This window comes from Colletotrichum phormii (assembly GCF_030913505.1).
Source record: "Colletotrichum phormii strain CBS 102054 chromosome Unknown BDP81scaffold_23, whole genome shotgun sequence".
In the NCBI taxonomy this organism is placed as follows: Eukaryota; Fungi; Ascomycota; class Sordariomycetes; order Glomerellales; family Glomerellaceae; genus Colletotrichum; species Colletotrichum phormii.
Genome location: NW_026851465.1, coordinates 509,528 through 531,831, shown reverse-complemented (window position 1 = coordinate 531,831; position 22,304 = coordinate 509,528). Strand labels below are relative to the sequence as shown.

The window sequence follows — 22,304 nt, the reverse complement described above, 5'->3', positions numbered from 1 at the left end:
CATTTGCTGCAAAACGATGCAACCTTGTTAAACCAATCAGTGAGAACGACATACCACACAGGAGCCGTACGTCGCCAACCGCTATTCATGGCTGTGAGAAAGTGGATGAACTAGGCAACGTCAGAGGTAATAATGGCTTCATAAAGTACAAACCAATATGCAGATTATACATACAGGCGTTTGTCAAATCTGTTGCAGACATGACGTTTTTAGATGGCTCCTCCGTGAAGCGTTTACCTCGACTCAACTGTTTAATAACACAAACTTAAGTAATTCTTTATGCTAGCCTTATGCTAATGCTTCTGTTGGTATTCCTTTCACAGGGAATTTGGTTCGAACCGTAGGGTCCTGGGGGTGACGAAGTATCAATATCTCTGTATTGATTGATTCTGCGTAAGGAGTAGAAGGGAGATTCCAACCGGAGGTTGGGTGGGTAGTCGAGGTCTAAGTGTACCCCCTCGAGGTGGCCCATGCTCTGCCCCTACTCGCGGCCGAATTACTCGCGGCCGAATTGGACTTTCAATCCGACAGCTTCTTTATCTATCTTTCTTTAATTTCTTCTTGTATTTTTGTCACTTATGAAAGAGCAGGGATCTAGTTGGAGTCAACATGTTCGGCACTACCTGAAGTGATTAGCTGCCTCACTTCAAGACAAACAAGACCAGGCACTACAGTATCAAGGGTTATAAACGCGTAGCTAGGGTAAAGAAATTAGCTTGACTTCGTAGCTTGACCGAAGCCAAAATGGTCAACCGAGTTAAGAAGTTATAACTTTGAATTTGAGAAGGAACTATTAAGGCTGCTCACATGAATAACAGGTTACCTCCCCCCTCTCTCTTCCTCCTTTATTTTCCATAATACTGGAAAACAGAAAAATATACTCGTGGGCAATTATGCCCGCGAGGGCCGGCCTTTTCGTTGTGACCCGTCGTCTGTGAACGATGTAGGGCTACTGAAGGCCATTCGCTTCTGCCGAGTCAGGAAACCCCTGCTGGCGTGCTTTTTGGAACTGAACGGACCCTGGGAATTAGCTAATAATCTCCACTGCTCTAGGCACGAGAAGAAAAGTGTATTACAGATTACCTGACTTGTCGTACGCTATTTAGACGGCGGCACGGCACATCATATGCCCAAAGGGTGCTCTGGTTGATCGGTGCTTAATTCAGATAGCTGGGTTCCTGTCCCTGGTGATGTTAAATACTACTACTACTACTACTACTATGAATAGCAGGTGCCGTGGTCCCCTCAGCATCTTGAGCTACCCAGCGAGCTGACCCGTCAGGCTGCAATCGCTTATTTGCACAGATTCAAGCCGTTTCCCTTTCATATGTGTAGCCTGTGATGAACTACAGCGTCTTCTAGATGGATGCAAAGTGGTTGGTTGTCCTATCGTGAAAGTATTCATGAAGCGATGCCGGGTAGAGATACCCGTGGAAAGTTGTCTGCGTGTATGGTAAGCCACACCTGTGGCGGCGAGACGAGAATATTCCCATCTTCACAACACGGCCCTTATGTTAAAGTCGGTTCATGATACGGAGTAAAAGAATGGAATAGTATCATGTGATGAGCTGGGGGGTCTGCAGCGCATAGAGGAAAGTAGTTGATATATCTAGAATTCCAGTATATGCGTACCCCATGAACAAGTCTGTGCGCCTCGTGAGCCACAACTGTGGCACAGCTGATACGAACCACACGAATCTATCAACTTCACGACATGTCTTGGAAGACGAGTAGGCTACAAGTGAAATTAGAACATCTAGCGTTGAAGCAGATAAACAATGAGTCTGTTGAATATATCGGCTTCAATTTGACGCGTGTTGCCATTGTTTCCAAGTGTATATTCAAGAAGTTACAGATGAAATAGATGTGTTCTCGGATGGAGAAAGAATGCCAACTGGCTTGCATCATGTAGTTGACAGGAAAACGATCGATGTTGTTGTTGTAGTATTTAACGCCGTGGCGGCAAGGGCGCAACCGCCCTTGCGGCCGACCTCCCAGGGGGTATGTGGCGTGGAGGGCCGCAGGCTTAAGCTATCTACTCTACAGTACACGCCGCCTCCTAACGTCCTCCAAGTCTTGCCCGTGAGCTGCTATGTGTTCTTATCCGCCCCCAGTTCCCGCTGGTTCCCTAGTTTCGGAATATAAATCCGAGAGGAAAACGATCGAGTGTAAACAAAAGAAAACAATCGCCTGGAATACAAAAATAATTCCTCGTGCATCCACGCGACCGCTGAACGAGTGCTTCAAAACGGGACAAAGAAAAAAAGAGATGATCGGAAACCTCAAAACTTGATCGTCTCCGTACGTTTGATGACGTCCTCTTTGAGTGTGACCTGCTCGCTCGGCTCAGAGGCCAAGAACCCGACGCGGGAAAGGTACTTGATGTTCTCTCTTACCGCACGTCTCAGCTCGGCGTCCGCGGCAGAAGCTGGAGAGCCCTCGGCTGAAGGCGTCCCGATCTCTCCGAGAAAGGCCTGCACCGGCCACAGTGGGTGACTTTCGCCGACCTTTTCCATATCAGCGTGCGCCAGTGGTAGCCATTCGGCCCATGGCATTGGTGCGCAGGGCTGTCGGAGCTCCGCGTTGACCAGGCTCCAGAAATCGGCCACGGATATGCCATCGGGGATATCGACAAAATTGTCGACTCCTTTCTCCGCGTCCACAAGCAGCTGGTTCATGACGGCGCCGGCAACGCGCCTCACGTCAAGCATCGGCAGCCAGTGGCCTTCCGGCTCGGAGGGGTGGACTCCCAGGGTTGCGGCGGCGCCGACGACACGCCAGAGGTAATCATCGACGTTGGCAACCCCCTTGTCGGCGCCGCCGATGATGAGGCCGGGCTTGACGACAGACACGCGATTCTGGCCGTCCGGCAGCCGGGTTGAAACGCCGTAGACGATGCTCTCCGAGACGAACTTGGTCTGCGCGTAACCGGTGCCGTGGCCGAGTATATGAGCGAAGGCATCGCGGTCCCTCTGTGTATCGGCCTTGGCTCCACCCGAAACGTACACGAATCGGGTATGAAGAGAAGAGGCAGCGGCTGCTTTGAGAAGGGCGACGGTGGAGTCAACGTTGGCGGCGCGCACTCTGTCGTAGTCTGCGGTCCAGCTCATGGAGGCTCCGTTGTGGATAATGGCGTCAATGTTCGCGGCCTTGCGAGAATGGCCCGTGATTCGCTCCCATTGGTCCTTGTCTAGACCCATGCCTTTGGCAGAGAGATCTCCGGGCCAAATCTCAATCTTGTCGGCGTACGAATCGTCCCACCAAGAGGCGATCTTGGCCGTCTTCTTGACGCGTTCGAGACCGTGGGCGCAAGTTGAAGCACGCACGAGCGCGATGACGGTATCGACCTTTTCCGATTGCAAAAGCTGTTTGAGGATCTCATTGCCGAGATATCCAGTGGCGCCGGTGAGAAGAACGGTGGCTCTGTTGGGCAGGCCAATAAGCGGATGGTCCAAGAGCTGCTGTCGGCCGGCTGTCCATGTCTCCTCGAGCAAAGGTGTAATCTTGCTCATTAGATTGACGTGGGGAAGAGCAGCCGAAGAGCCGATAGCACGTGCTTGTTCGATGTATCGTGCCATGCCGCGGACCGTCGAGTTGCCGCCGTTGATCTCAGAGAGACCGAGCTGCACGTCGTGGTCGTCTTTAATGTACCTGGACAGGGTTACCACCCGGATGGAATCGCCGCCTAGTTGGTAGAAGTTGTCGTCAATGCTGATGGAACCTTGAGGTATCTGAAGGACACGAGCCCATGCTTGACGGAGTTGCGTTTCCAGCTCTGTGGTGGGTTCTCGGAACGCCGATCGTTGCTCGAGAGCGTACGTTGCAGTAACGCTCGCGGGTAAGCTCGAGGCTTGCCGACGGAGTCTCTTCCTGTCAATTTTCATTGCCGAGGCGAAAGGCATGTGTTTAAGTACAAGTGTGGTCGCAGGCACCATGTACACGGGTAAGGACTGCCTCAAGGTATCGCCAAGGTTGGCGAGGGACTCTTGAAGCTTACCGTCAAGCTGTACAAGGTTGCCTGCCAAATCTTCGTTGTCGCCCGCATCCCCAGTCGGGTCATTGTTGAAGAGAGACAAGAAAGCGGTAAGCACATCGCCCGAGTCGCGAGAGACGACATCGACAACCGCATGCTCAATCATGTTGGGAGCCGTCAGCTTTATGATTTGCTCGATTTCACCGAGTTCAATTCTCTGGCCTCGTAGTTTGACTTGCGTATCCCGGCGACCGACGTAATGGATTGTGCCATCGGTATTGTAACGGACGAGATCGCCTGTCTTGTAGAAGCGTGTCGGTCCGGTCGGAGCAAAGGCAGACATGAAATCGGGATTCTCGACAAATGCCGCCCGGGTTTGCTCCCCGTCGTTGTGATAGCCGCGAGCCAAAGTGTAACCTTGAATAATCAACTCGCCCACACAGCCGATGGGCGCCAGCAGGTTGTGGTTGCTTGGATTCACAATCCAGGCTGTGGCGTTCTGACTGCGGCCGATCGTGGTGGGCAACTCATCTGCGGAGTGGAAGATGTGCGACATGCAGTCGACACAGGTCTCGGTTGGTCCGTATGCATTGATCAGCTTGTTCACGACAGGTAGCCAGGTTTCGACGTTTTGCTTTGTCAAAGCTTCGCCGCCCAGCAGGAGTGTGTCGAGGCATGGGAGATCCTGCGGCGCAAGGGTAGAAACGAACGACGGCGTGAGCATCGCAACATTGACGTCGGCATCGTGCATGAAGCGGGCAACGTTGTGAATACGGTCGCCTTCTGCCGGGATGCAGACGGTGCCCCCAAATACTAGGGGCGTAAGGATTTCGCTGAGACAACCATCAAAGACAAAGTTGGAAAACTGGAGCACGCGGGAACGGGAAGAGAGCCCATATGCCTTGCCGTGACCCATGATACTAGAGGAAAGAGCGGTATGTTCCACGACGACACCCTTGGGTTTCCCGGTCGATCCTGATGTGAAGATGACATAGGCAGGAGTTTTGGGTGGCGGCACAGTGCTCGAATGTGCCGATGCGTGCTGAGAAGAAGAGAGAAGATCGGATATCGACGCTGACGAGAGTTGGACGATATGCGGCGCCAATTCGACGCAGGGTTCTGCCAGCGCCGACGATAGCACAACAACCCGGGCGTTGACCCTCTGCACAAGCTCCTGCTTGCGGGCGAGGGAGCTGGTAGGATCCAAGGGAACGAAAGCGCCGCCGGCCTTCATAATGCCCAGCATAGCAACGATCGCCCACCTAGACTTTTCGAAGCACATGGGAACCAGCACCTCCGGCCCGACTCCGAGGCCAATGAGGCGAGTGGCCAAGGCTGTTGACAAAGCGTCGAGCTGGCCATAGGTCAGGTTCCCTTCCCAAGAGTAAATGGCTTCCTTTCTCGGCGTCTCGAGGGACTTTTGGCGGATCAAATCGTGTGCGCAGGTACGGACGGCCTCGGGTGGCGGTAGGGTCTCGAAGTTCCATTCACGGATCTCGGCCATGTCATGAGGGCCGCAGACGTTGATATCGGAAAGCTTCAAGGTTTCGTCTGCCCCGCACAACTGGCTAACGACGTGCTCGAACTGCTCGCACATGCGGCGCATTTGCGTCTCTGGGATGACGCATGGATCGAAAGATGCGCTAACGTCCACGCTGTCATCGGGTCCGACGTTGCACTGCATCACGAGAGGATAGATGTCGAAGCTTTCGTTCTTGCTGGCGACGTCGGTGATTTGGAGATCCGAGACCTCCTGAAGGCCGTCGGAAACGGGAGCCGCGGGCTGAATGACGAGCTGATTGTGGAAGTCGCATGCTTTTTGTCCCGCCGGCCCGTACTTGGAAATGTTCTGCAGCCCAGTGTGCTCGAAAGGGATCATTGCGTTGGCTTGCTTCTGGACCTTGGTCAGAAATTCGCCGACTGTCAGCTCAGGGTCGACGTGGACCTGAACCGGAACGGTGGAGATGGTAGGGCCGAGGATTCTCTCGATTCCGACGACGGGCGCCGTGCGGCCAGACATGGTACTGCCGAACACGACGCGGTCACTCTCGGAGTAAAGGCCCACGAGGAAAGCCCAGGCAGCGCGTAAGAGACTCGGTGTTGTGACTGCTGATCCAGGCCGCTCTGTAATGCGGAGATGACTCCTAACAGCGCCAGTGCACCGGACCTGGGAACCCGACATGCCGATGGGAAGGCTTGGGAACTTGGCCGAGTCAGCCCCCTCAAGCTGGGAAACCCAGTAGTCACGGAGCTCCTCCTTGGTGACACTCTGCGTGTGTTTGACATAGTTGGCAATGGAAACCTGCCTGGTCGTTACGCTACTCCCGGAGTAGGCTTCTTGCATGATACGGACCATGTGGCCCATTGTCCATCCGTCAAAGACAGAGTGATGTATATCCCAGAGCACACAGACCCGGTCCTGGTCGTCTCTGGCGAGAGTGAAGTAAGATAGCGGTGTTCCGTAGTCAACAACAGGCGTGGACGTAGCCAAAGCATCCGAAAGCCGCACAATCTCGTCTGGCTGTTGCCAGGTGATCTCTTCGTCGACAATGATCTGTACGGAGCCCCGAGGAGAGAGGAGGAAGCGAGTTCGGAGATTGTCACACACCGACACAGTGGTGGCCACGGCCGCCGTGAGACGGTTCATGTCAATTGGGAGTCCCTCGCGTGCTGTGATCGTCAATCGTGCCATATACGATCCCGGACGCGTCTCCGCTAAGGCCAGCAGGCCTTCCTGCATCGGCGTGCAGGGAAATGCATCAACAACTGACTGCGGGGGGAGGGGTCGGTGTGGTCGACATTGTTCGACGGCGGTCCCAATGATCATGTCTCGGTTTTCACTCGGAACGAGGCTCCATGGCTCGCTGTTTCCGTCCAATGGGCCATCGTTCAGCCATGTAGCCGAGGCAGCGACGGCCAGGAGACGAGGGTCCTCGAAAAGCTTAGCTACAGTCACGCAGATACCGCTCTCTCGTGCCTTGGTTGAGACGGAAATAGCTGCAATAGATTCGCCTCCGAGGGCAATGAAGTCGTCATCCCGGCCGATGGAATCTACCGGTATACGCAGGACGTCGGCCCAGATATGCCGAAGACGCAGCTCCATAGCTGTGGCGGGGGCCCGCTTCTGCGTATCTACGAGAGAATACGCAGCAAGCTCGTTGCGATCCAGGGCGCTTGTGAGCTGCCGTAAGAGGCCTCTGTCGAGCTTGTCCGAGGTGACGAAAGGCAGTCTGCGACACGGTATGAATGTTGTTGGTACCATGTAATGCGGCAGCCGGGCCCGTAGGTCGCCGATCATGGCTCTAATGCGCCGCTCAAATCCGGGAGTGATGGCCTGAAAGAGATCGCCGTCATCTTCCTTTCCGTCGCTCTCTTCGTTGGCACAAACAAAGTATCCCACAAGAGTTGCCCCGCCATCGGTCCTGAGGACGTCGACGGCTACGTCGGTGACATACATGACGGCGCGGATGTTGTACTCTACTGCGCCAACCTCGATGCGGAAGCCGCGGACTTTGACTTGGCCATCTTTCCGGCCGATGAACTCAATGGTTCCGTCCGCGTTGTACCGGGCCAGATCTCCCGTCTTGAAGAATCTGTCCCATCCGGGCAGCTGAGACACCCATTCTGGTAGGCGCCGGACCGTGCTCTCCTCCGTCCGCGTGGGGTCTCCGAGATATTCACGGAGCAAGGTGGGGCCTTGAATGACGATCTCGCCGGCACACCCGATGGGCGCGAGCCGATCATGGTTTCGAGGATCAACAATCCAGCATTTACCGCCGACGGGGCGACCGATTGTAAGATGGGACGGGTTCTCGTCAGATGGATCCAGTTCGTGAAGGGTGCCAAAGACGCATGTCTCGGTTGGGCCCCATGCATTGACCAGTCGAACTCTCCCGAGCCACGTATCCAAGTTATCACGGCTCAGGGCCTCTCCGCCTAGGAGGAGAACCTCCACGCCAGGCACCTCGTCGGGCTTGAGAGTGCGGCCAAAGGCGGGCGTGAGGAATAGCCAAGTTATGCGCATGTCGCGGATGAACTGAGAGAGAAGTCCGCTCACCCGAATCTCGTCCGAAGGCACGCAGACACACGCTCCGTGGATCAGTGGCATGATTGTCTCGGCGACGGACATGTCGAAGACGTACGAGGCGAACTGCATGATGCGTACATCGTGCGTCATTTTGAGCCTCTTGCCAGCGGCCGTCTGCATCGTACAGACGGATCTATGCTCCAGGACAACACCTTTGGGCGTTCCCGTGCTGCCAGATGTAAAGAGGACGTAACAAATGTCCCGAGGGCCGACACTCGCCTTCGGTGCACGCTTGCTGTTGTCCGTCTTGAGGTCCCGTTGAAGCGTGTCATCGAGTTCTTTGGAGACTTCCACTATGGTCGACACGAGGCCAGTAACCCGCGGGGTGTTGATCACCGATGCCAGCGCCAATTTTGCCTTGGTCTGTTGAGTTACTCGTGCTTGGTGCTGCTCGGGATGAGATGGATCTAGCGGGACCCAGGCGGCGCCGGCCTTGTTGATGGCCAAGATGGACACGAAAAACCATACCGACTTTTCAAAGCAGACGTGCACGAGTTCGCCGACCCCAACGCCCAGCTTCACGAGGTGGTGCGCGAGCCTGTTCGCGGCTCGGTTCAAGGCCGCATAAGTAAGCTCTCCATCGGCCGCAATGATGGCGGGTGCGGACGGTCTCCGGACCGCCTGCTCCTCAAGGAGTTGGTGGAAACAGGCATTGACGATGGGGCTGTACTCGCTGTTCCATTGCATTGACTGTTGTAGGTCGAAGGATCCGGCAACGGAAACGCTGCTCAGCGGGCTCTGATTTTGGGGGAGAAGCTGCTGCACAATGTTGTCGAACTGGTTGGAAAAAGCCGTCATCTGGGATTCGGGTAAGATATTGGCGTCGTAGATGAGACTGAGCTCAACGAAGTTTTCGAAAACGTGAGCTTGTGCAACGAGAGGGTAGCTAAAGTAGCCTTCGATGTTCTCGCTTCCATGGAACTGTTCAGAGCTGGCTGTGACGAGAATCTGACCAGGTGTTCCGTCAGCAGCCTCGTCTTCAGACTGGCCCGGCTGTATGACGAACAGGCTAGAGAAGTCGCAGATCTCTTTCGCCTCGGTGCTCAACTTTGCAATCTCCTGCAGACCGAATTGTTCGAATGGTACCATCTCGGATGCCTGGTCCTGGACGTCGCAGAGGAACTGGGAGATAGGTTGTTCCCGGTTAAGACGGATTCGATGCGGGACTGTGGCAACAACTGGACCGGCCATGTCTTCCAAGCCTGGCACCGGAGCTTGTCTACCTGAGGCAGAGGTGGCAAAGCATATGTCGTCTGTGTCTTCGGAGTAGCGTGCGAGTAGTATGGCCCAGGCCGCACGGAGGATCGTGGCCTTGGTTACGGCAGAGCCGCCTGAAGTCGGAGAGCTGATGATGGTGCTGGTGACGCGGGTTTTGAAAGGCCCCGTTGCGCGGCCAGGAGGTGGAAAGGTTGCCGGCCTAGCATCCCGGAGCTGTTGGCTCCAGTACCGACTACCCGCCTCGTGGTCAGCTTCGCCAATGTATTTGATGAACCGCGAGTATGGAACAATCTCGTGGTCGTCATCGCCGTAGTATATCTTGTGCAGGGTTTCCATGATGATCCGCAGAGACCAGCCGTCGTAGATGGCGTGGTGCAACGTCCAGACGAAGTAGTTCGAGCCATCCTCCCCCTTGGCAACGGCGTACCGAGAGAGACGGGAGCCATAAGTCATCTCAGGTTTGCCATCCAACGCGTCATGGACGCTGACGTCCCCAAAGGAGTCCCACACAGCTTCCTGGTCCCGTACAACGACCTGGATTGTAGCTCCGTCTAGGAATACGATCCTGGTGCGGAGATTGTGGAACAGAACGACTGTCTTTTTCCACGCCATTTTGAACTTGTCCAAGTCGATGTCGCTAGGAATCTTGTAAAGTAGCTTGGCCACATAGGATCCCTTCATCTTTTCGGTCAGTGCCATGAGTCCTTCCTGAAATTTGGAGCAGGGGTATGCGTCTTCGATGGCACCAGAGCTCGTGAGGCCACATTGCTCAGCAGCCTGATTGAGGATTTTGTCCACCAAAGATACCTTCAACATACTGAAAGGCACGGCGTCCAAGTCCGTGACATTGCCGCCGGCAACCGTGGCCATTGATGCAAGGCTGCTGAGCCGGGCATCCTTGAAAATGGAGCTGACTGTGATGTTGATGTCGTTCTTGCGGGCAAGGGTGACGAGTTGGATAGCGGTGATCGAGTCACCGCCAATTCGCAGGAAGTTGTCTTCTCGATCAATGCTCGACGGAGAGATATGAAGGATCTGAGCCCACACATCGCGAAGCTTCAGTTCCATCTTGGAAGTTGGCAGGGACAATGATGGCTCACGAGCACCCACCAATGCCGTGGTCGACAAGCTTTCGAGCGTCAGATGACTCGAGAATGCCCGGAGAGCCTTCCTATCGAGCTTCATGGAAGAACCAAATGGCATATCCCGCAAGGGGAAAATGTGTTTAGGAACCATGTAGTCCGGCAGCACAGCTCTGAGACTGGCAAGAATTGAGATAACTCTCGCCTCCGAGGTCTCGTCCATAGGAAGTAGGACCAGATCCGGGTCTCTTCGGCTTGAGGAAGATGACGCTTCGGGTGATTCTTCTCCACTAGCCCGGAAGGTCACGAAGCCGAGCAAGGTAGCCCCGGACTCCCGTTTGACAACCTCCACAGCGGCATGTTCAACATCGGCACACGCTCTCTTCATCTGGTGTTCGATCTCGGCGAGCTCGATGCGTTGACCCCGCAGCTTGACTTGGTTGTCCCGACGACCTAGGTACTCTATTGAGCCGTCGTCGTTGTACTTGACCAGGTCACCAGTCTTGTAGAATCTCTGCAGCGGTCCAGGATTCGACATGAAGTGCTGGAGCCAGGCGGGATTGCTGATGAAGACCTTGGCAGTCTGCTCGGCATCGTCGAGATACCCACGGGACAGCGCGTATCCCTGCACGAGCAATTCTCCGACGCACCCTATCGGTGCCAGGCGGTCGTGGTCTTGTGGATCTACAATCCACGATGTTGCATTTTGACTGAGGCCTATGGTTGTTGGCGACTCGTCCACTGAGGTGAAGATGTGCGAGACGCAGTCAACACACACCTCTGTGGGTCCGTATGCGTTGATCAGCTTCACGTGGCCGAACCAGGTGTCGAGGTTCTCCATCGTCAAGGCCTCGCCCCCCAAAAGAAGCGTCTCGAGACCAGGTACCTCCTCGGGGGTCAGTGTGGTTGCAAAGGAGGGGGTTAACATTGCCACGTTGACATGGTTGTCGCGGATGAACTTGGCTGTCTCTTGCAGCCGATCCGTATCCGAGGGAACGCAAATGGTTCCGCCAAGCACCAACGGTGTCAGGATCTCGCTCAGGCTGCCATCGAACGCGTAGTTGGAGAACTGTAGAACCCGCGAGGACGGGCTCAGACCGTAAGCGGTCCCGTGGCCCATGATACTGGAACAGAGGGCTATGTGATCAACCACTACACCCTTGGGCTTTCCTGTGGAACCGGAAGTAAAAATGACATAAGCAGCAGTATCGGGGCTTGCGAGGGCCGTGTTGGAGGTAGTCCTTGTACCGGTTGTCGATTCTCCATTCGGTAGCTGTGATAGAAGAGTTGCCGAAACGGAAACGATTGTGGGTGCTGTACCGACACAAGATGGCGACGTCGTCGGAGAGGCAAGAACGACCTCGGCTTCAACCTGTTCTGCAAGGTGGCGGCGGCGTGTCTCGGGATAGGTAGGGTCAAGGGGAACGAAGGCTGCGCCGGCTTTGAGGACAGCCAGCGTTGCGACCGTTGCCCACATGGACTTTTCAAAGCAAATCGGAACATGGGTATTCGGACAGACGCCGAGGGTGCGCAGGTGGTTAGCAAGGACATCGGATAGACGATCTAGCTCGCTGTAGGTCAAATGGCCGTCCCACGAGTCCACGGCAGGATGTGTCGGCTGGGAGGCGGCTCGCTTGGAGATCATGTCGTGGACACACTCGCGAACGGCGGTTGGCGGCCTGGTCATGTTCCACTGACTGATCTGTCTGATATCGTGCGGTCCACAAAGCTCCATGTCCGAGAGGCGAAGGCTCCGGTCCGCGGTGGACAACTGCATAGCAACGTGGGCGAACTGGTCGCAGATGCGGTCCATCATCACTGGCGGAATGACGCGGGTGTCGTGCGATGCCATGATTTCCACCGCGCTCTTGTCACCCACCACACACTGGAAGACCAATGGGTAAACGTCGTAGCTCTGATTTTTTCCAGCCGTCATGTCGTTGATCTTGATGCAGGTCTCGGGCGCATTGGCCGGCTTGCCGCCCGGCTGGATAACTAGGTGATTCTTGAAATCACACGCATCGCGGGCAAGGGGGCTAAGCTTTGCAATCGTCTGCAAGCCAGTATGCTCGAAGGGTATCATGGCGTTTGCTTGGCTCTGCACGTCACCTAGGAAGTCGACAATGCGGTCGGACCCGTTGACTTTGACGTGCACCGGGACCGTGCCGATGGTCGGGCCAAGAATGTCTTGGATCCCCGGGATCGGAACCCCGCGACCGGAGATGGTGCTTCCGATGACGACCCCGCCGCTGCCACTATACCGTGACACAATAACGGCCCAGGCTGCCCGCAGGATGGTGGCCGTCGTAATGTTGGAGCCCGGCCGCTCCGGGACTGTGATGCTACGCAAGACAGCCCCGTCGCAGCGGATTTCGGAGATGTTGGCGGGGACAGCCGGAAACTCGACGGGGTCTGCGCCGTCAAGTTGAGAGATCCAGTAGTCGCGTGCCTGGTCTTGGGTCTGTGAGGCCGTGTATCTGACAAACTTGTTGTAAGACAGGGGTTGCACGATCCTGCTGCCGGCGCAAGCATCTTGGAGGATCTGGGTCATGCGACCCATCGTCCAGCCGTCGAAGATTGAGTGATGTAAGTCCCATACCATGTACAGCTGATCCCTCTCTTGTGCCAAAGTATAGAACGACAAGCGACTGCCGTACCCAACCGACGGGGGCGGCTTTGCAGAGACTTCGGCTAGAGGCAGGGGCTCACGGTTCTGCCATGTCACTGCTTCGTGCGCGATAATCTGGCGTGGACCCTGTGTGGTCATGATGAACCTGGTGCGAAGGTTCTCGCAGGCACGCACCATGTAGGTGACAGCTTCTTTGAACAGCTCAAGGTCCACGATCTTGGGAAGCGGGATGTTGAACCGAGCCATATAAGACCCCGGGTACCTCTCGGCAAGAGTGATGAGGCCTGCCTGGATGCCGGTGCATGGGAACGCGTCGACAACGCGAGCGGCTGAGATCTTGCACTGCTCCATGGCAGTCTCCTTGACGTGATTATGCTCACTTGCGGGTAGCAGGCTCCAGGGCTCTACCTCGTCCGTCGACAGATCGGCCGACACCAGCCTGGCTTTCGCTGCCACGGCACAGAGGCGGGGGTCATTGAAAATGTCGGCGACGGCCAGTAAGATGCCTTGCTCGCGAGCTGTTGTAGTTACAGAGATGGCCACAATAGAGTCGCCGCCTAGCGCGATGAAGCTGTCGTCGAGACCGATCCTCTTGGCAGGGATGCCCAGGGCCTCTGCCCAGATCGACTGCAGACGGGACTCTAGCAGAGTCTCGGGTAGGCGTTTCTCGGCGTCCACGAGTGAATATGAGGCCAAATGTTCCTTTGCAAGCGACGACGTCAGGGACCGGAGTGTTTTCCTGTCGAGCTTGGTCGATGAGATGACCGGCATTGACCGGCAGGGGATGAACATTGTCGGAACCATGTAGGGAGGCAGTTTGCTACTCAGGGCAGAAACCATAGCCGAGATCTGTTGCTTGAGATCCGTTGTAAAGGGAAGAAAGACATCTTGCTCTTCATCTCCGCCCTTGGTGCCGGTCGTGTGAGTAGCATGGCTGGAGCAGAAGTACAGGACGAGATGGACGCCGGCGCTCCCTCCGCGGAAGACATCCACTGCCACTTGTCCCACTCCTTCGAGAGTGTCGCGGACAGCGCCTTCTACTTCTTCTAGTTCGACTCTGAATCCACGTATCTTGACTTGCGTGTCCTTGCGACTGACGAACTCGATGGTGCCGTCAGAATTGTAGCACGCCAGGTCTCCGGTCTTGAAGAACCGGTCCCATCCTGGTTGGTCCTGGCGCGGCGCCCACTGAGGCAGGGATGTGACGGTCGAATCCATTGTCTTTTCGGGGTTGGAGAGGTATTCTCTCAGAATCGTCGGGCCTTGGACTACGGCTTCTCCAACACACCCAATGGGGGCAAGCCGTTGAGGATTCTCCGGGTCAACAAGCCAAACGCAGCCACCGACGGGTTTGCCGATTGTCAGAGGTGAGTCCGTTGCCGATTCCCACTTATGAAGTGTACTGAAAACACACGTTTCGGCCGGTCCCCAGCCATTGAAGAGACGAACCTTTCCGAACCACTGCCTCAGAATGTCTCGGCCGACGGCCTCACCAGCCAACATCAGAGTCTTGAGCGAGGGCACGTCATCAGGCGCTAGTGTTCGAATGAAGGCGGGCGTCAAAAGAGCCCAAGTCACTTCCTGGTCTCTGATGAACTCCCGCAGGGAATTCATTCGCATCTCCTCGGAGGGAACGTGGATGGATGCCCCAGCTATGAAGGCACCGAGGGCCTCGCCGATACACGCGTCGAAAACGTAGGACGCGAACTGAAGCATTCGGGCACCGGAATGAATACCCACCCGTTTGCCAATAGCCACCAGGGCCGTGCAAACAGATCGATGCTCCATGACCAGACCTTTGGGCGTTCCTGTACTGCCCGAGGTGAACAGGACGTACGAGGCATTTCTTGGTGTGACGCCACGGCCCGATAAGCACGACAGGCCGGGGCCAGACCGACGGAGCATGTCGTCAAGCGCTGAAGATACTTCGAGTACGTGCGGCACCAACTCGGCGCACATTGACGCATTTGAAGGCGAGCTCAGCGCGAGCTTTGCCGCCGTTTGACGGGCCACGTCGCGTTGGCGTGTAAGTGGGTGAGACGGGTCGAGAGGAACCCAAGCACATCCGGCCTTGTTCAGTGCGACAATGGATACAAAAAACCAAACGGACTTTTCGAAGCAGACATGCACCACGTGGTCGTTGGCAACGCTGAGATCGCTCACAAGATGGGCTGCCAGCCTGTCGCTGGCGGCGTCGAGCTGGCTATAGGTGAGCTCGCCGTCCCATGCGCTGACGGCGAGTGACCCGGGTGCATTGCGAGCATGGCGTTCAATAAAGTGGTGTACGCAGTCTTCGACGACTTCGGGCTGGTTGTTATTCCGTTCTACTGCCTGCTGTAGGTCCCATGGGCCGGCCATGTTGATATCCGCGAGAGGCTCATCCTTGTGCGCATCGCCCAGTTGCTGCACGAGATGGGCAAACTGGTGCGAAAGGGTGGCGACTTGGTCCTCGGACAAGACGCGAGAGTCGTAGATGAGCACGAGTTTGGCATGGTCGTCGTGAACGTGTCCCTGAGCCACGAGGGGGTAGTTGAAGTATCCCTGGAGCTCTTTCGTGGCTTCTTCCTTGGACCGCGACGACTCCAAAAGCGCACCGGAGGAGTCGTCCGAGTATGCGAGGTGGGAAATGGGTTGGATGACGAGCAGACTGCTGAAATCGCATGCCTCCTTGGCATCGCGGCTAAGCTTGGCGATGGCCTGGAGGCCGAACTGCTCGTACGGCACCATGTCGATGCCCTGGTTCTGGACATCGACAAGGTAGTCCGATACGGTCCTCTGTTGGCGTCCATCGAGGCGTACCCGCAAGGGAACCGTAGCGATGATGGGCCCGGTGATGGATTCGATGCCCGCAACCGGGGCTTGTCTACCGGAAATGGTCGTGCCGAAGCAGACATCGTCGCTGTCGGAGTAGCTCGATAGGAGAAGCGCCCATGCCGCACGGAGAATCGTGGCCTTTGTGACGGAAGAATGCATTCCTGTGGTAGGAGGCAGTTGTATCGTCTGATGGAGCGAGCGGCTAGTATCACTCCCTGATGCGAGAGCTGAAGATGGGCTCGGCAAAGGGAAGTTGGCACGCTTGGCGTCCTGCAACTGAGTTGTCCAGTATTCGGCTCCGGCTTCACGATCGAGGCCGTTGACGTATCGGATAAAGTCTGAATACGGTCGAGGAGCGGACTCGATTGTCTCGGTGCCGTAGTACACACGATAGAGAGCCTCCGTGATAAGCCGGATTGACCAACCATCGTAGACGGCATGGTGAATGACCCATGTGAAGTGGGTAGATCCGTCGTTGCTTTTGGCCAAGGCATAGTGGCATAACCTCGAGCCGCTCGTCATCTCGACTTCTCGAGCATTTTTAGAAATTGCCGAAGAGTAGAGATCATGGGAGCCCAGCGTAGTCCAATCCACGTCCTCCTTAACCAAAACTTGGTAGAAAGAGCCCTTGTAGAAGACGATTCTGGTTCTCAAAACACCGCAGAGCGAGACGGTGCGCTCCCACGCGGCTTTAAAACGGGCAACGTCAGCATGGTCCGCAAGTCGGAAGGAGAAACGGGCGATATATGTTCTGGCCTGTTTGACGGCTAACGCCATAAGTCCTTCCTGAAGCTTCGTGCAGGGATAAACATCCTCAATAGCCTCGACCGGAAGGCCGCATTGTTCGGCAGCATGTGAGAGAGCAACATCAATCTCGGAAACGGGGAGCAAGCTGAATGGTTCGGCGTTTGAAGCAACCTCGTCTTCCAAGGTTGTAGCGTTGGCCGCCATGATGTCGAGCTGGGAGTCCTTGAACACGGATGCCACTGTGATACCGATCCCGAGGAGACGTGCCTGAGTAGTCAGCTTGATGGTTGTGATCGAATCCCCTCCAATGCGAAGGAAACTGTCGTGGCGGCTGATGTTTTCGGGATTGATGTTCAGCACCTGCGCCCAGAGGTCGCGTAGCTTGACCTCCATCTCTGTCGAAGGGGCCACTCTGTCGCGGTGGCTGATCAAGCTCGCAATCATAGCACGCTCCTCCTGTGAGATTTCTGCCGCAATAGCTTGCAATTGCTTCTTGTCCAACTTCATCGACTGGCCGAAAGGCATTATGTTAAGTGGAAGGAAAAGCCCCGGAACCATGTATCTTGGCAGGTCGGCCTGAAGGTCGCTCAGAATCTTGGCGAGGCGAGCTTGAACAAGCCCTTCCACGGCTAGTAGCTTGATGCTGGCATCTTCGGGGCTGGCGGAGCCGTCAATGTCGTCGAAGGAGAGGAAGGCTACGAGAGTTTCGCTGGAATCGCCATGGACCACATCAACGACTGTGTGACTGATCTCCACACAGGAGCTCTTGATGTGGTGTTCGATTTCCGTCAGCTCAATCCGCTGGCCGCGAAGCTTGACCTGCGTGTCGGCTCGGCCGACGTATGCCATGGTGCCATCTGGATTGTAACGCACCAAGTCTCCTGTGCGGTACAATCTCGGTCTGTTGGTCTCTGTTGCGGTCCACGACCAGGCAGTGTGCTCGAGGAACATCTCGTTTGTTCGCTGCTCGTCACTAAGGTAGCCGCGCGCGAGAGCATAACTCTCAACGACAAGCTCGCCGATGCATCCCAGAGGCGTCAGAACATCATGGTTATCAGGCTCGACAATCCAGCAGCGGGCGTTAAACGGCCGGCCAATAGTGGTGGCAGCGAGACTGGCATTGGTACTGGTCCCAAAGTCGTAAGTCATACACACAACGCAGGTCTCCGATAGCCCGTATCCGTTGTGAAGACGCACTCCTGGCTGTGTCCAGGTTCGTACAACGTCCTCGTCGGGCGCTTCTCCAACAAGTACCAAAGTTCGGACTGATGGCGCCGTGTTGGGATGAATAGTGCTCGCGAACGACGGGGTGACTATGGCCGTGTTGACTTGGGCCTCAGTGAGAAAACCTGCGATGTCCTGAAGTCTTTGCGCCTCAGAGGGCACGCAGACCGTCCCTCCGAAAACAAGCGTTCCCAGAATCTCGATGATCGAGGCATCAAAGACGTGACTTGAGAATTGCAGCACGCGAGAGCTGAGGCTGTCTCCAAACTCGTTCTTGAGGCCGAGGATGCTAGTGCAAAGGGCAGCGTGCTCAACTACGATGCCCTTAGGGGTTCCCGTTGATCCAGACGTGAAGATGACATACGCGGCGTTATGCGGACTGGCGGGGTTGATGATGTTGCTCTCGGCCTCAGAACGGGATGGTTGGCCGAGAACATGGGGTTCGGGAAAGAAATCGTCCGAGAGAGACAAGACCGTGGCGACCCTGTCCAGGAATAACGCCTCTAAGCTGGGAGAAGTGAGGACAATTTTGGCACCAACTTGACGCATAATCGCCTCGTGTCGCGATGAGGGGTGTGAAGGGTCAAGGGGCACGAACGCACCGCCGCTCTTCACGATACCCATAATGGCCACGATTGCCCAAAGGGACTTTTCGAAGCAAAACGGCACAACTGTTTCGGGCCCAACTCCAAGCCCTGCGAGGTGTTTACCGAGCTCTGTCGACAGACGATACAGTTCTCCGTACGTAAGAGTTCCGTCCCAAGAGCAAATCGCGTCTCTATCAGGGTTGTTGGCGCGTGTCCTTTCGAATAGATCCTGCAGGCAAGCGTTCTCAAGGCGAGGAGAGTTGCTGTTCCACAGCATGATTTGTGAGATATCCTGAACGCCCGTAAGACTAAGACTGTCGAGCAACGCGTCGTTGTCGTTTTGTGCCAGGAGACTTTGTACCGCGGCCTCGTAATGGTGCGCAATCATCTGGACCTGGGACTCTTGAATGACAGACGCATCGTAAAAGGCTACAAGGTCGATGCGGCCGGTGTAGGTGTGTGCCTGTAGAACGAAGGGATAATTGACATAGCTTGAGCCCTCAAAGGTGTTGGACATATCCTCGACTTCTGTCGCAGCCTCCATGATCGGTGATGAGGAGTCCATACCCGCAAATTCAAGTTGCTGTGCGGGTTGGATGATGAACAGGCTCGACAGATCACAGGCGTCTCTAGCCTCGGAACTCAGTTTGGCGATATTCTGCAGGCCGAAGTGCTCATGTATCACCATGCTGGTCGCTTGGCTTTGTATCTGGTCCAAGAAGCTGGAGACGGATTGCTGTCGGTCGATCTGGACTCGGACAGGAACTGTAGCAACGACAGGTCCTACTACATCCTCGATGCCCTCCATCGGGGCGTGCCGACCGGACACGGTAGTTCCGAAGCAGACATCCTCTGATTCAGTGTGTCGGGAGAGGACCAGAGCCCAGGCTGCACGAAGGACGGTAGCCGCAGTCACACGGGTATCAGTAGACGCTGGGAAGTCGATGCTGGTCTTCAGAATGCGCGTCTTCCTGTCCTCGGTGCGATCGGTAGTCGTCAGCGCCGAGGACCGTGATACTGCCGGGAACTGTGTCCGCTTGGCATCGCGCAGTTGATCGGTCCAGTACGCAGCACTATGCTCGCGGTTCAGGCCGAGAATGTATCGGATGAAGTCAGAATATGGGGCCGGTGCCCGGACGTTCACTTCGGGGTGGCGATAGGCTTTGTCGAGTGTTTCCATGACGATACGGCCCGTCCAGCCGTCATTGATGGCGTGGTGGATCTTCCAAACAAAGTACTTGGCGCCATCGGCCCCTTGGGTGATTCTGTAGCGACACAACCTCGAGCCGTAGCCCATGAAGCTGGCGTCGCTTTCAGACTGATCGTCTGTATCCCAGGCAATGTCATCCTTGACGACTACTTGGATGGACTCGCCCTGGAAAAGCGCAATCCTCGTGCGCAGGTTCGCACACAAGTCAACTGTTGTCTCCCATGCGGTCTTGAAGCGGCCCATGTCGGCATTTTCCAATCTGTAGACATGCTTCGCCACGTAGGAGCCAGCTTGCCTAGTGGCGATCGCCATCAAGCCTTCTTGCAGTGTGCTGCAGGGGTATGTATCCTCAATGACTGCATCTTCCGGCAAGTGACAGATCTCGTGTAAAGAGGGGCTCGAAACCGTTGGCTTAGACGGGGACGGAATCTCGCCCTCGACAAAGCTGCTGCTGCACGAATGGGATTGATGCTTCACGATATCCTGCAGGGGCTGTGCCAGTAAACTGAACGGAAGGTAGCGCTTGGTGAGCTGGTCGTCGTGCTCGCTGCGGCCGTCTTCTGCAGCTTTCACCATGAGACTCAGACTCAAGAGTCTCGGGTCATCAAAGATGTTCTTGACCGAAAAGGAGAAACCTGCCCGACGACCGGCGGAAACTAGACGGATGGCCGAGATGGAATCGCCTCCGATGCGTAGGAAGCTGTCATCGCGGCCGATCATCTCTAGCGGCAGACCCAGGAGATCGGACCAAAGCTTTTGCATGCGGACTTCGGCTTCAGTCCCGGGCTGGCGATGCTTTCCATCCGCGAGCGAGTACAGGGCAGTCTCTTGTCGGTCGAGGGCGGCCGTTGCACTCCGGAGCTTCTTCCTGTCCAACTTGGTGGAGGTGATGACGGGCATGTACCGACAAGGGATGAAAAGTGTGGGCACCATGTACTGGGGCAAGCGAACGGCGAGCTGCCCAGCCATCGTTGCAATGGTTCTCTTGAGCCTGCTTGTTATGGACATGAAGGGACCATTGGGGCCGATAAGCGGGCCATCAGCCTGCATGTCGTTGGTGAAGCAAAAGTAGGCCACCAGATGTGACCCGGCGTCGGTCTTGAAGACATCCACGGCGACTTGGCAGGCCTCCTCAAGCGCTTCACGGACGTGATGTTCGACTTCGCTCAGCTCCACGCGCAGGCCGCGGATCTTGACCTGGGTATCCTTTCGACCTGCGAACTCAATGGTGCCATCGGCCTTGTTGTAGACGGCAAGGTCGCCGGACTTGTAGAACCGGTTGAAGCGCGTTTCATCACGGCGGGGCGACCAGCTGGGTAGCGACCGAACCATGCTCTGTTCAGTGAGCTGTTGGTTCCCTAGGTATTCGCGCAAGAGGGTCGGTCCTTGAATGACAATCTCACCAACGCAGCCTGTGGGCGCGAGACGTTGCGGGTCTTTGGGGTCAACGATCCAACAGCATCCACCAACCGGGCGACCGATGGTAAGGGAAGTGTCGGTAGGGCCGTATTCATGGAGAGTGCTGAACACGCATGTCTCGGCAGGTCCCCAGCCGTTGAAGAGACGCACCCGACCATGCCATGCGTCAATGATGTCCTTGCCCACGGCCTCTCCTGTGGCTATCAACACCTTGAGGCTTGGTATGTCATCCGGCGTAAGCGTGCGTAGATACGAAGGCGTCAGGAGTGACCAGGTAGCTTGAGCATCCTGCAAAAACTCCGTCAGATTGTTCATCCGCATGTGGCCTGATGGAATGCAGATACAAGCTCCCGCAATCAAGGTGCCGATTGCCTCAAGGATCACGGCATCAAAGACATAGGATGCAAACTGCAGCATGCGGGCATCTGATCCCATGCCCAGTCTCTTGATGATCGCGGTCTGACTGGTGCAAACTGATTCGTGCTCCATCACAAAGCCCTTGGGAACTCCAGTGCTGCCAGAAGTGAACAAGACATAGGCCGCGTTATCAGGTGAAACCGAAGTTTCTGGGGCATGGAGGCCAAGAGACGCATCCAGTGTGTAGTCGAGTTCCGCAGAGACTACCACGACGCTGGCCATGAGTCCTGCACACTGCTTATAGGTGGTTGGTGATGCGAGCGTGATCCTCGAGCTCGTCTGCTGGGTGATTTGACGATGACGATCTGACGGATGCGTTGGATCGAGTGCTGACCACGCGGCGCCCGCCTTGTTGATGGCGAGAATGGCAACGATGAACCATGCGGACTTCTCGAAGCACACGTGGATTATATCGTCACATCGAGCCCCGTATTCGGTGACGAGATGATGGGCGAGCTTGTTGGCGGCGATATCAAGCTCGTGGTAGTTCAGCTGCGCGTCCCACGCGTAAACCGCTGGCGCTTCTGGTCGCTGACGCGCCTGCTCTTCGAAGAGTGTGTGGACGCAAGTCGACATAATGTCTGGTATCTCGCGGCTGTTCCACTCCACGGCCTTTTCTACATCCAGAGCGCTGGTGACGGCCACATCAGCGAGGGGCGTCTCGTCCTGTCGAAGCAGTTGCTGCACGACGTGGTCATATTGATGTGCAAGGGAGTCAATCTGAGCGCTGGATAAGACGTCTGGGTTATAGACGAGCGCTAATTCAACCCTATCGCGATGGACCAGACCCTGAACAACAAGCGGGTAGTTGAAGAAGCCATCCATGGTATGATCGGTCAGCTCATCGACATCGACATGCTCGATGACGGGCTTCGTTGGGTTGTCGGCGTACAAGAG

At 55.9% G+C, this 22,304-nt stretch overlaps 1 protein-coding gene across 1 annotated transcript; it reads right to left on the bottom strand.

Annotated features, from left to right (window-relative positions):
- Positions 1-4,058: 4,058 nt before the first annotated feature.
- BDP81DRAFT_329770 (putative nonribosomal peptide synthase) lies at positions 4,059-22,232 on the bottom strand (the record flags this gene model as incomplete). Its single annotated transcript, XM_060585343.1, has 4 exons — positions 4,059-13,895; positions 14,259-17,664; positions 17,857-19,891; positions 20,207-22,232. Coding segments are annotated over 4 exons (17,304 nt in total), but the record flags the coding sequence as incomplete, so codon positions are not given.
- Between the last annotated feature and the right edge of the window lie 72 nt (positions 22,233-22,304).